Genomic DNA, 15,064 nt, shown 5'->3' on the forward strand with positions numbered 1-15,064 from the left:
TATCGTAAGACGTTGGCATGTAAAAGATCTCTAGTGACTTGGTGTTTACCCGACAAAATTAATTAACTCAGGCATATATCTCCCAACAGAGATCTGTTTCTCTGCTGTGTGGTAGAACACGAGTTTCCAACTAATAAGGCCTCGAGGGCCACATTTGAAACCTTAGCCAAAATCGCGGGCCGCCCTTTAATAATAGGCCATGTGTGTACTGATTTTTAATGAATTTCATAGGAAAAACGCCTGGACACAAGTACGTGCTCCCAAACATTGAAGTCATTTTTATCCTAAATTGCCTTAAGTTTGAGTATTTTTTCTGGATAGCAGTTTCCTTTTTTTAATGTGATCCCTTTTCTTGTTTGGTCCAGATCTAAAGAACTTCCTTGGGAAGAGAACATGGATATTCAGTTGCAAGAGCTTGTAATGCCAGCAATGGACTTCCTTCCCCGAAAATGTCTTCGAAAGAGCAGCTGTGTGTGTCAGCCAGTACTGAGCCGTCTCCCATACCAATGGAAATGAAAGGGTTGGTTTTTTTTTTTTTTTTTTTTTTTTTTGGTAGGCTACTTACTGCATGCTTGGTTGCATATAAATTCCACGGCTGGGTATGGCATGGAGTTCAAGATTTTAAATGATCCCATAGTCATTTTTATAATGGTTAGGACCTAACACTAACATTTGTGAGCGTTCATTTTCCCCCACATGTTGGATTTAATATTTAAAAAGAAATCAAATATACTCTCTTTATTTCAGGTGAATATGTACAGTACAAACAGGAAATAATATTAAGGAATGAATTAGTTCTCACTCGGATCCTTAATGTAAATGAAAATTAATACTTTTTTGAACGAGCTGTGAAATATTTTTCGTAAATTTTCTTCATATTTCATTTTTTCAAAATGTAGAAACCCCTGTAGTAGAGTAAAATGGAATGCCATACAGGCAAGCTAGATTGCGACACTGTAACTGAGGCAATACGGTTGTATTGATATAATAATAATAATAATAATAATAATAATAATAATAATACTGGAAGAGAAAAAGTATTGACCAAGGAGAACAACGTGTAAGTCTGTCTCAAGTAAGAGAAAGTAATGCCAGGCTCAATTGTATCCTCGTGATTGTTACACATGACTTTCAATCGAACCCTTAGGCATTTCTGCTTCACGTGAATTATGATGTTTAGGAGTAAAATATTGTTCTCAAGAAACGTTCACCTTCGATTGAAAACTTTCAGAAAATATGTAAAATTTGTGGACTGAGCGTGGTAAGTTAACAAATGGTAAGAAAGTAGGTTAGACACAGAAAACAACACTCACACTGGAGTTGGTAGCAGTTGGCCTTAACTTATCAGTGCTGATCTACCATATTAAGCAAGGAGGGATGAGTCACCACATCTGACCTCGCCGCACGAAAGACACTTCAAAGATGGATGCTGAGCGAAGAATCGCAACCAAATGTCCAAGTTAAAAAAAATGGACTCACCTTTGTAGCCAAGGCATGCTCCACAGCTTTGAGCTCCAAGATACTAATCCAGCGACTGGCTGGTGACAGTCGGTTAAGCGTCGATTTTGCAAACTCACTCCAGACAAATGTTGAGAAAGTACCTACCTTACTTCATTTCATACTGGTTATCGGTAGAGTCCGGAATTTTATGTAATATTACGCTAAAAGAATTACCATGAATATGCAACAGAATGCGCACTAAATATTCAATAACAATTGCATTAAAATATTCAAAAATAGGGATTAGTTAGTTCATGAAGATTAATTTTTAACTACATAGGCTATAGCTCTTGGTGCGAATCTTAAGTTAATCAAGGCATGAAGGACAAAGTACCACAACAAATTTTTCCACGTTTTTAGGAGTTAATTTTCATCCATGATTGGAAAATATGTTTTTATACACAAAATTCTCGACATGAGGTCACAGGTGCATTTTTCAACAGATGGATGTTGCTGACTCCAGTAGTGAGTTATATTGGCTGACAGCAATGTCTTCTGAAGGGTTCCGCGTTTCTCCGCTGAGAATCTAGTTAACAGTAGGTAAAATGGCATAACCCGAATTTCTTTGCAGGACGGCTTCGAATTTTTCATGACTTGTTCACCTACTGTTCCAGAGACAGCAATGAGCTTATTTTTTGCGTCGCATATGATGTCAGTTGGATTCCATGAGTGAAAGTCTGTATCAGTAGTCCAGTGGCAGTTGCAGTCGATATACACCTTTCTACACGCAATTTCAGAATTGCACATCCCTTACTGATATTATATAAACATTTGATTAAACTTAATTCTCTCTGCAGTATGTTTTAATTAAACAACATTTAGCGTGGATGCACATTTTATGTAAACATTATCACAAACGTACGTAGAACTGTGCAAAATATGTAAAAATATGCTGTGTTAAAATTGAATATGACCTCGGGAGCCTGATTCGTTTCTATTTTGAGGTTTTAGACAGATATATATACCTACTAAGGAAAAAGGATGTACTGTAATTTAATAAAAATACGAACTCTAGCTATCAGTCGGAAATGCTCATACCGAGCTCGCTTAAGTGCGGCCAGTATCCAGTATTGGGAGATATTGGGTTCGAACCCCACTATCGGCAGTCCTGAAGATGGTTTTCCGTGGTTTCCCATTTTTACACCAGGCAAATGCTGGTGATGTACCTTAATTAAGGCCACGGCCGCTCCCTTCCCACTCCTAGCTCTTTCCTGACCCATCGTCGCCCTAAGACCCATCTGTGTCGATGTGACGTAAAGCAACTCGGAAAAAAAAGGAAATACTCATCTCTGACAACCAAAGATCTCCCGAGCCACAGCCATCTTGCTACCTATCGAGTTCACCGTGACCGAGGCCCTACTATAAGATCTAAATATTTCAAGAGACTTTACAGGACCGGATAAAGGATGCTTGGACCCCTCTCCTATTATACAGTAGGCTATTATATGTGAAATCTACCGGAGAGTAATAAAATACGATATTTAAGGATTAAGGGCAGTTGATCATTGATCTACGAAAACAGCATTTGTAATGCTAGATTATGAGGTAAATTGTTAAAAATATGTCTTTTTTTTATTTTAGTAGGCCTATAATAATAAAAAAGATTAGTCTATGTAAAACCCTTAATCATACTTGGAATATTTAGTTAACGCATTGACATTTCCGGGACAGTTCCAGAATTAAGTTAGAACTAATATGAAAAAGATGTGCGATATTCGAACATACACAGATTATTATTACACTTTTTTTTGAAATAATATAATTGAATGTAAAAAAAAAAAGAGCAAAGCAAAGCCATCTACGTAAAGGCTTTGAAGGCCGTTGGAGGAGTGGAAGGTAAAGGCTTCCACTATCTGTAACCACGACACTAACAAGGAACACCTCCGGGTTCGAACTAGCAAAATTGCACCAGCGTGCAGTTGAAGAGCACGTACGTGCACCTGCTTTCAGAGGCGATAGTCGTTCGTAGAACTTCGCAGTCACGCACGAAAAGGCTCCGTTTCATCACGCTTTGCGCGCTGTCGAGATTGCGCCAGTGGAGTTATTGCACCTTTTGTCTGTGTATACAGAGAGACGAAATACAATGTGTAACAATCAGTCTAATGAAGCCCGACTCGTTGGTTGAATGGTCAGCGTACTGGCCTTCGGTTCAGAGGTACCGGGTTCGATTCCCAGCAGGGCCGGGGATTTTAACCTTCAATGGTTAATTCCAGTGGTTCGGGGACTGGGTGTTTGTGCTGTCCCCAACATCCTTGCAACTCACACACCACACATACCACTATCCTCCATCACAATAACACGCAGTTACCTACACATGGCAGGTGCCGCCCACCCGCATCGGAGGGTCTGCCTTACAAGGGCTGCACCCAGCTAAAAATAGCCACACGAAATTAAAAAGTCCAATGAAAGTTTTGCGATGGGTGGAACTGAAAATACGATGTGAGATGTGCAGTGAAAATGGTGCTGATGTGGAGGATGAGTCATTTGCATGTTTTCTTATGTCCTTGATTATGCGCAAATAGGACAATATCTTACAAAATGAAAGTGTGGTAACGTTAGATCTTATTGTTAGTTATAACGCTAAGCAGTGCATTGAATGCAGTGGGGATAGTTCCAGTTCGACAGGAGAAGGTAGCAGCCACAGTGAATATGAACTTTCACCTCCCAAAAGTCCGGCTCCATGGCTAAATGGTTAGCGTGCTGGTCTTTGGTCACAGGGGTCCCGGGTTCGAATCACGGCAGCGTCGGGAATTTTAACCATAATTGGTTAATTTCGCTGGCAGGAGCGCTGGGTGTATGTGTCGTCTCCAGCTTCATTTCATCCTCATCACGACGCGCAGTTCGCCTACGGGCGTCAAAACAAAAGACCTGCATCTGGCGAGCCGAACTTGTCCTCGCATACTCCCGGCATTAAAAGCCGTATGCCATTTCGTTTACCGCCCAAAAAGAGCAAAGTGTTTAGTCTTGGCAGAATACTTGAGAGCAAATATTAGACAATATTTCTGATGATTATCACAGCCGAGCATACAATACAACACATTATGAAACTGTAATGAAATGTAAAATTCAAGTGGTGTTGGAATATATAACAGGGAAACGAAAAGATGTAACCGTCATCAAGGAAAACCGCACTCAAGTAAAGATCGTCAAACAAAACAACAAACAACAGCCAAATTGTATACCACTACCTCTCCTACCCTCCCAGCCTACATTCTGATGGCGGTATAATTCCACCAGTGGGTCGAACCGGCTAACCACGGTGTCAAACTACGTGGACTTGACGCTTTAACGATAACGCCCAGTAGGAGGATTGTTGTATTTCAAAATATATACCTGGAAATATATTAAATGCCGAAAATCGCGTAATAGAGCACTATAGTTACGTCAACAAGTGATGATATAAGTAGATAGGAAGACGACAGTTGACATATCGATGGTCTGTAGTCTGTCGAGCGTAGTGAAAATACGTGTAGATATTGTTCTGTCTTTCCTTATGTTTTCAAGTTGCTTCGCGTCGCACCGACACAGGTAGGTCTTACTGCAACGATGGGATAGGATAGGAAAGGGCTAGGAGTGCGGAGGAAGCGGCCGTGGCCTTAATTAAGGTACATCACCAGCATGTGCCTAGTGTGAAAATAGGAAACCACGGAAAACCATCTTCAGGGCTGCCGACAGTGGAGCTCGAACTAGCTGTCTCCCGAATGCAAGCTCACAGCTGCGCGCCCCTAACAGCACGGCCAACTCACTCGATATATTGTTCTGCCATCATGGTAACAAACCTGCTGACGATGGTGGTGGTGGTTGTTGTGATTTTATAAGCAGGATAGCTGCGTGGTCATTAGCTTCTATTGATTAGTAAGATAGTAAAGTGAGTAGAAGAATGTGAAGGAACGATCAAGGATACAAGGAACCATAAACAGTGGTTGTTTCAACAGGGGGTTAGAAGCCTATTCCTCGAGGCCCGGTTTCATCAACACATGTTAGTGCTTAACAAGGTGTTAAATCGTTTTAACATACGATTTAAGAAAATTTGCGTTTCATCAACAAATGTTAACATTAACAAATGTTAAACTGCGTATTAAAGTTAACATCAGCCATTTCCAATGTTAAATGGCTAACATTAGCATTTAGCAACCTGTTCCAAAATGGCTGCTGTGAATCTCGCTTTCGAGGCGGAATTGCTCTATGTAGATCTTTTACAAAACAATCCTGATCGAAGAAGAGTTCAGCGACGTAATGACTTTGAAAATTTGACGGATCCGAAATTTCTTCATAGATACAGGTTATCAAAAACAGTCGTTGCTAAGGTTGTTGACGAAATTCAAGTGAGGTTAGAATATCCTACGAAGAGAACCTTACCTCTTTCTCCAATGTTGCAGGTACTGATAATATTACGAGTTTTTGCTACTGGTTATTTTCATATAATGGCTGGAGACAATGCTGGAATTTCTAAAGCCACTGTTAATAGAGTTGTTTGTCGAGTGTCTGCAGCAATAGCATCCATGAGAAGGAGGTATATAACATTCCCTTCAGTAGAAGAGCGTCAGCAAATTATCCGCGACTTCTATGAAATAAGTCGTTTTCCTGGTGTTTGTTCTACGTGCAATAGATTGCACACATGTAAGAATCCAATCACCTGGAGGCAAATGGGCCGAAATATATCGTAATCGAAAGGGATATTTCTCAGTTAATGTTCAGGTGATTAGTGAGCCTAACCTCCAAATCAGGGATATACTTGCTAGGTGGTCTGGTTCTGCACACGACAATACAATATTTAATAACTCCCATATTGGAGCACAGTTTGAAGTGGGCCAATTGATGAAGTGATTTTGTTAGGTGACAGCGGATACCCGCTAAAAAAAAGTATCTGTTTACCCCATTGAAAACCTCGCGGACTTTTCCCGCGCCTCGTCCTTTTCTTTTATCGTCAAGCCATCTGTGCGCTTGCACTCAGTAACTTATATATATTTACTAATTCAATTAACAACTCTTTGTCGAAGGAGGAAAAATTAGAACTATGATTCCGTTTCACTTTACGCGCCATACTTTACAGCTGTGCTCAAACAAAAGCGAATCGGAGCGCGTTGTAAAACAGCATGTTCGTACCACTGCCTCCTTGATTCGCACCAGTTCGCAATATTGGGAGAGTTAACAGTCGATTAGTTAATATTTCACAAGAAAAGTTTGATGAAACGCAAGAAACCTAACAAGATGTTAAATTTCTAACTCCGTATTAACTAACTACTTGTTAGTATATATTTAACATGTGTTGATGAAACCGGGCCCGAATGTAATAATACAGGGCGATCAGAAAGTTACGCAAGTCATGGAGGTATAATTCTCTCAATTTCCTCGCTAACGACCAGCGGCTCAAACGTTAAGCAGTACCAGCCCCTGACAGTAGTCAGATTTATGACTGTATGCAGTTACCTCTGTTGTAACCAATAGCAGACGGCTCTTGACCAATAGCATGCTTGCTTTGTCAGTGACACTCCACGTGGAGTAATTTCAAAAGCGTGTCTGTCCTGAAGCCGGCTCGATTGTCAGGTCTCCAGTGTTGCACAGCTGCACCTACTTCTGTCCAGTCTTGCTGTTCGCTCTCAGAGGCTTTGTACTTAAAGGTTAAGAGTTGATAATGCTGTATCTCGAGTTAGTGAAATCGTAGCTCTTCGCGGTCAAGGAATGTAAACACCAACAGCCAGCAAGGCTTCACAAGCTTGCCGGACATTAACGAGGAAATTGCGAGAACTATACTACAAATAATGTTGAAAATGAGCACCATCCACTGCTTCACACTTGTGCATCCTTCAGATCATGTTCGTCAACACGTCTCGTAGCGTTCACGTGAAATATTTTTTACAGTGCTTTGAATGTTGGTCTTTAGATCTTCCGAGTTCTGAGGATGGGTTATGAACACAGCTGACTTGAGGTACCACTGTAAGAAAAAGTCTGGGGAAGAAAGATCAGGAGATCGAGCTGGCCACAGTGGCTTGGAAATGATGTGGCCTGGTAACACCAATTCCATTTATTCCATGGTAACATGAGCAGTATGGGAGGTTACATTGTTCTATTGAAACCATGTCCTTTCCTTTTCCTTCTCAGTCGGAGTAGCAAAAAATTGTCTGTCCGGCGCAATGTAAAGATGGCTGTTGATAGCCGTGTCGTAGAAGAAAATGAACATTCTCTTTCGCAACATGGCACTTTATGCGACGATCTTTTGGCATGGAGGGGAGACTCATGCAGTACATGAGGATTTTCAATCGAGTACCAACGCGTATTCTGTGCATTCACGTGTCCCTCGAGTCGTCCAGCCAGCTCTTCCCCATCCGGCGTCACATGTTCCACGAACCAATAACAACACGACGGTTGGCATCACCTGGCAATTACTCATGAACAGCCTTCATTTTGTACGGAAACATGTGTAATGATCTCCTCACAGCGATGCGCGCTGTACCGTAAGATACACCACTCTGACTATACAACCTGCGCCAAGATTTATTTGGACTTTTCAGCATTACGGTTTATACTGTATATCCCTCATTTGTTCTCGGTGGGCATCTCCCACTTCAATCAGTCAATACTGATCTGATCTGCATTTAGGGCAGTTGCCCAGGTGGCAGATTCCCTATTTGTTGTTTTCCTAGCCTTTTCTTGCAAAGAAATTGGAAATTTATTGAACATCTCCCTTGGTAAGTTATTCCAATCCCTAACTCCCCTTTCTATAAATGAATATTTGCCCCAATTTGTCCTCTTGAATTCCAACTTTACCTTCATATTGTGATCTTTCCTACTTTTATAGACGCCACTCAAACTTATTCGTCTACTGATGTCATTCCACGCCATTTCTCCGCTGACAGCTCGAAATATACCACTTAGTCGAGCAGCTCGTATTCTTTCTCCCAGTTCTTCCCAGCCCAAACTTTGCAACGTTCCCAGTATCGTAATAACTTTTAATGCTTGATTTCTACCCAGGTGCCTTTTCGGGATAAGTATTTCGTGGGTGGTTGCGTAACTCAAACTGCGTATTTAATCTTCCAGTATGAAAATTATTGCCTCCAATATGTACATCATGTTTCTGTTGTACTCGGTATTCAATTATCAACGATAACCACCAGCAACAAAACAAACAGTACGGTAACATAAGCGTTACTCTGCCATAGGTTACGTCACTTTTCGATCACCCTGTATGTGATAGTGTACAGTGTCCTCAGACCCTACAATGACTGACTATTGTTGTTAGTTGAGGTGAGGTCTGGCTCTATCTCTTCTGCTGCCAGTCATCTCCGCTAGGTGGCGTAACTGTTGCCATTATCTAAAAACTAACCTGTCAACGACGTGTAAGACAGTTAGTGATCTAAATAAATCTGCCAAATTACTGTTGGGCACTTAGCATTTGTTCAAAAATCTTATTGGGACGATGACCTAGATGTTAGGCCCCTTTAAACAACAAACAAGCAAAATTCTTATTTTCTCCACAAAAAAAATAACATAGCGCCATTGTCAGATATTTTAGATATTACGCCTCAGTAAGTCCAATCAAATAACTCTCTTGTTTATTTCGTCCTAGTTGGTTGAATTATGCAAATAGTTATTTGTTCACTTCTGGTATAGCCTACATCCACTCGTACCAAGTTCATCACTTGTATCTATCTTATCCGACCTCCCTTGGTCAACTCTTGTTTTTCAGTAGATATTTTCTTTTCTATTTTATTTTGACAAAGTGAAAATTGTTTCCATATAAATAGGTTTTACAGCACCGTGCTCATTTTCTGGCTTGTACAATTCTTTATCTATTTCCACAAAAGTCAACAGAATATTTCTTAAATCCCCCGTACCTTAATCAACATCAGGAAATTGAACACGTATTATATCATCAATATCTTCCTAAAAAAGAAAGAAACTGGCGTTATCCAAGCACACTCGGGTAGAACCAGGAATGAAAATGAAATGAAATAAATTCCGTGCTTTACTCAAAGTTGTCGGGTAATGTCAGCTTTACCCGAGTAAAGTACGGATTATCCAGTCCCCTTGCTTTATCCGTAAATATGATGGATCAACTTATTGACGTACCATATCGACCTGCCATGTCAGCCGCACGTTCACCCCATATTCCGTTGACTGCAATCAGCACAGTGTCTCCAGGTTCAATCAGGTTACACATAGCAGCTTCCATTCCTCCATGACCAGAAGTGCTGATTGCTAGAGTCAACGAATTTTTTGTCTGGAACACGTACTGCAGGCCTTCTTTGATTTCATCCATGATCTGAAGATAAAAGAAAAGGAGTTAAGAATGACCATAAAACCTTCCAAGTGTTCCAAAGCGAAGTATCAGGCCTACTTCCAGCTAACTATAACGACGGGCATAATAATAATAATAATAATAATAATAATAATAATAATAATAATAATATGCTGCTGCGAGTAAATTAGAACAAACTAAAGAACCCGTGCTGCTCCGCAGCATTCGTTAAAAATAGGTCAAATAACGTGTCTTGATATAAAATTTTTCCATGCGCTGACCGGGTACTTTTTTGAATGTATACTTTTAGGATTTGTATTACCTGTTAATCTTGTGACAAGTGAATTATTAGGTCCACCTCTGCGGTGTAGTGGTTAGTGTGATTAGCTGCCACCCCCGGAGGCCCAGGTTCGATTCCCGGCTCTGCCACGAAATTTGAAAAGTGGTACGAGGGCTGCGGGGTCCACTCAGCCTCGGGAGGTCAACTGAGTAGAGGTGGGTTCGATTCCCACCTCAGCCATCCTGGAAGTGGTTTTCCGTGGTTTCCCACTTCTCCAGGTAAATGCCGGGATGGTACCTAACTTAAGACCACGGCTGCTTCCTTCCCTCTTCCTTCCCTCTTCCTTGTCCATCCCTTCCAATCTTTCCGTACCCCCGCAAGGCCCCTGTTCAGCATAGCAGGTGAGGCCTCCTGGGCGAAGTACCGGTTATCCTCCCAGTTGTATACCCCCGACCCAGAGTCTGAAGCTCTAGGACACTGCCCTTGAGGCGGTAGAGGTGGGATCCCTCGCTGAGTCCGAGGGAAAAACCGATCCTGGAGGGTAAGCAGATTAAGAAGACGAAGAAGGAGAAGAAGAAATTATTAGTCGATTGATATTTTACGAACTATTTTGTAGTTCTAGAATTATTGTTGTGTGTTTAAAGTTTTAGTTTTATATTATTTTGTTTTGTGTGGAACTTTGTCCTTGTGGCAGCCCATATCTAGTGGGAAGTAGCTCATTCTTTCAAATAAATAAAAAAATTAGTATAGTAATTGAAGGAATTTACACGTCGCACTATGGATATGATGTACACGATTCCTACTGTCACTGGTACTCTCACCTATCAGCCTATCAAACCCGAAAACCATTAATTCAATACTAATCTCGGTCATTCTGGACGAACTTAAACGGCATCCAGAGTGTCACAATTCATCTCAGTGATCGCAAAAATAATGAATTGACACTAATATTTCTCATTTTCGATTATTTGAACATGTCACTCCCTCCCAACCGCTAGTCGTAGGGGTGGTAATCTGTGTATTAAGTTTGGTTGAGAGCTATGCTGGAACATACACACACACGCGTACATATATTATCTCAGTCATTTTGGTCATTTTCTTTTTCCATCCCTTCTCACCCCCTATGCCGATTCACTGCCATTCGGAGTGTCACTATTCATCTCAGCGACCGCGAAAACTGTGGATTCATCACTAATATAGGTCGTTTTTTATCATTTTTACATGTCACTCCCTTCTTACTCCATCCCTAGAGGTGCTAGGTGTGTTTTACTCCCACGGTATTTCTCTCTAGATGGTAAGTCATATGTATACCAAGTTTGGCTGAAAGTGAAGGTTTGCTTATAGGAGGATGGTTGCCTAGTTGTACTTCCTCTTGGAACAATAATCACCACCATCACATCACCGTTTGCTTATAGGGTAGGCCATCGCCCGCAATTATTGGAGTGGTCATTTAATGAGTTGATTTTATGATTTCCCAAAGTGGACTGAACTTCGACACCTCTCAATGCCTCATGATTTACCGGCAAGTAATTCCGGAGAGAATCACATAAAAATGAAGCAAAATCGATCCAGTAGAACGGACGGACGGACTGGGTAAAGCTGATTTTAGTAAACTTATTCAGTATATAGGTAATGGGAGAGTGATTTACCGTCACATCAATTACTAGAGTGTCCCCGCTCCCCCAACTCAAGCTTTCATCATTTACTATGTTTTCTTACACAAACCTCAGCATAGCTGTGCCAATATTTTTAATTACAGTTTGATGTTTACCTGTCGATCCCGGGTGGCTCATGATCTGTTCTAGTAAACTCACTCCTTAACCCCAAGCCTAGACTCTTCTTTTGAGGACATGCCTTAACCGTATTTTACAAGCAACATAAAGTAAAAGTCGTACTGAATTATGTGACATCCGATGTAAGCTAATTTACTCCTCACTTCGTCAAGAATTTGATGCCTTAAAGTCTAGCATCCAAAGTGAGAATGCCTGTATCATCTGAAGTAAGGATATTAAATGTGTAATGTTCATATCTGTATAGTGACACGATTTGACTACAAATTAAATACGAAGTAAGAATCGTTTTAACTTGAATGGGTTGAGATAGCCTCAAAACACATAACCCTAACATTAACCCTAACACTCTGATGTCAGGTTTGATGACCGGGATATGTTTCTGGAGACTTGGTTATTTAATAAAAGTCTCCAATACTGCACTCATTACATATTATATTATTAATAATAATAATAATACTAATAATAATAATAATAATAATAATAATAATAATAATAAGGGCGTGTGGCCTCCACAGACGCCTAGTGTAAGTCTTTCAAGCTGACTCCCCATAGGCGACCTGAGCGTCTATGAGGGTGGGGCCCTAACTGTGATGAATTCTAATGATGAAGACGTCACACACACCCAGTCCCCGAGCCATCGGAATTAACCAATAAAGGTTAAAATCCCCGACCCGACCAAGAATCGAACCCGGGACCCTCTGGACAAAAGGCCAGTACACTAACCATGTAGCCATGGAGCCGGAAATAATAATAATAATAATAATAATAATAATAATAATAATAATAATAATAATAATAATAATAATAATAATACAGTAGAATCCCGCGAATCCGAACCCAGGTAATCTGCAAAGGCGGTTAATCCAAATTTCAAAAAATTAAAACACCGAAGTTGTAGTGAAATCAAACATATCTATTTCTGAACGAAAATTATTTGGAATTGTTTATTATTCATGTATGAAATCAATATAAACAAATATTGCACTCTGTACAGCGCTAGTATTTTGAGGCAAAAATCGAAGTAAAGTAATGTAACAAAGTCAATCGTTTTATAGTGTTTGATTATCAAATTAACCACAACGCTCCACAATATCAGTCAGTAATTATTTCTCTTTACAAATTACGTTATTTTCCTTTCACTCCAATCTTCTTAGTTGCGGCCCAATGCTACAAGAAAATTCTGATGATCAAAAAAATTGCCAACCCGAACAGGCCCCGGTGCTAGTTAGTTCAGATTTGCGAGACTCTACTATAGTAATAATAATAATAATAATAATAATAATAATAATAATAATAATAATAAAACGAAGCAATACACAGTGTATACATATTTTTAAAACATGGAAGAGGAGAACGTGAATGAAGTGGTGTTTAAGAGAAAGTAAACTAGTCAACCATCCTCTATTAACACTAATCCGAGAGGAAAAAATCGAAGGGGGGCCCGACACTTCGAAAATTGAAGATGTCGGCTTAAGAAAGGCAAGGGCTATGAAGGGCGAGAAAATGAATGACTCATTAGGTCTCGTAAACCTAATACCATCGGGTCGGAAAAGAACAAGAGTTGACTAAGTGACGTCGGATAGGATAGATGAAATTGATGAACTTGGCTAGAGTAAGCGGAAGCAATGTAATGACTCAGCTAAGGGCCCCGTGGTCGCTAACCCACGCTCCCAAATTGACAGCTCCTGGTCCTCGTTTTAGTCGCCTCTTATGACAGGCAGAGGATACCGTGGCAGTTATTCTACTGCCCCCGTCCACAGGGGGATGGTAAGCCAAGATTCTAAATAGATTGTATACGCCAGGCTTCTTTTTTTTTTTTTTTTTTTTTTTTCGGGAGAAATGTAAATAACCCCTTCCTTGGCTCAGATGGTTAGGTGGTGGCGTTTTACCACTGTATCCCGATTTCAGATCTTGAGGAGTCCACATGAAGTCTGTACTGAACAAAGCGGATGGTGGTGCTGGTCAATATTTTACGGGGAATTACAACTGCATAGCCATACTCGTTTAATTGTAAACGGAAAAGAAAGGGCTGGGTGACTAAAATGGTAGAACGCTGGCTTTCTTAGCTCAAGGTGGCGGGTTCAATCCCGATTCAGTCAAGTGGTATTTGAAGACGCATAAATACGCCGACCTTATGTCGACAGATTTACCGGCGCACAAATGAGTTAGTGTGTGACAAATTTCCAACACTTCAGGCTCTCTGAAAACCGTAAAAGTAGTCAGTGGCACGTAAAGCCAATAACTTTATTATATAAAGGAAAGCGAACGGTCCTTTCGAAGAGTAAAGGTAGAGGAAAAGTAAAGGAAGGACACGGTTGATCTCGGTCTATAAATATTGTTCTGTTACATGGTATACTCCGTTGGTTACATGCATGTATCGCACATTTTTCTGTAAAACTCAAAAGAAGGTTAAGATTTCAAAATGTGTATAGTATTTGCAAAGTTGGCATCAGTTCTTAAATAATAATAATAATAATAATAATAATAATAATAATAATAATAATAATAATAATAATAATAATAATAATAATTTTTACGCCTCACCAACTACTGTTAAGAATTTCGGAGACGCCGAGTTGCTGGAATTTTGGCAAATACCGCCGTATTGAGGCGGGATCTAACGTGCCGACTTGGTATCAGAAAACCAGCATTCCGTAATTTGAGCCATTCAGTTCGACATTCGGATTTTACTTCTGCGATGCAATGAAACAGTATTCAGAAATATTTTATTCAAAACACGTGAACGTGGCTTCGCCATTACATCCATTCTCGCCTAATCGAAGCAATGGTATATACTGTATTTCCATGATTTATTCAAACTGTGAGTAAACATCCCCCGATTCATTTCGTAAGTAATCTGCTGCCCTCAGATCCTCATACATACATACATACATACATACACACAGTACATCTTCATGAAATGAAATGGCGTATGGTTTTTAGTGCCGGGAGTGTCCGATGATATGTTCGGCTCGCCAGGTGCAGGTCTTTTGATTTGACGTCCGTAGGTGACCTGCGCGTCGTGATGAGGATGAAACTATGATGACCCCGTGCCAGCGGAATTAACCAATGATGGTTAAAATTCACGACCCTGCCGGGAATCGAACTTGGGATGTCTGTGACCAAAACCCAGCACGCTAACCATTTAGCCACGGAGCCGTACTACATCTTCATTATAGACTGTTATGCATTTCAGCGTTCACTCTTAAAGCCACTGTGAATTTTCTGAACGTCTCCACAATCATCTATTTG

The 15,064-nt window shown here is 40.4% G+C and overlaps 1 protein-coding gene across 1 annotated transcript in view; it reads right to left on the reverse strand.

The window, feature by feature from the left end:
• LOC136858247 (alanine--glyoxylate aminotransferase) overlaps positions 1-15,064 on the reverse strand; it is a 98,873-nt gene that overhangs the window by 54,741 nt on the left and 29,068 nt on the right. The window contains exon 2 of the mRNA XM_067137647.2: positions 9,571-9,763. Coding sequence (XP_066993748.1) covers positions 9,571-9,763 — 193 coding nt within the window. The remainder of the gene's footprint in view (positions 1-9,570; positions 9,764-15,064) is intronic.

Source organism: Anabrus simplex, chromosome 1 (assembly GCF_040414725.1).
Source record: "Anabrus simplex isolate iqAnaSimp1 chromosome 1, ASM4041472v1, whole genome shotgun sequence".
Lineage (NCBI taxonomy): Eukaryota > Metazoa > Arthropoda > Insecta > Orthoptera > Tettigoniidae > Anabrus > Anabrus simplex.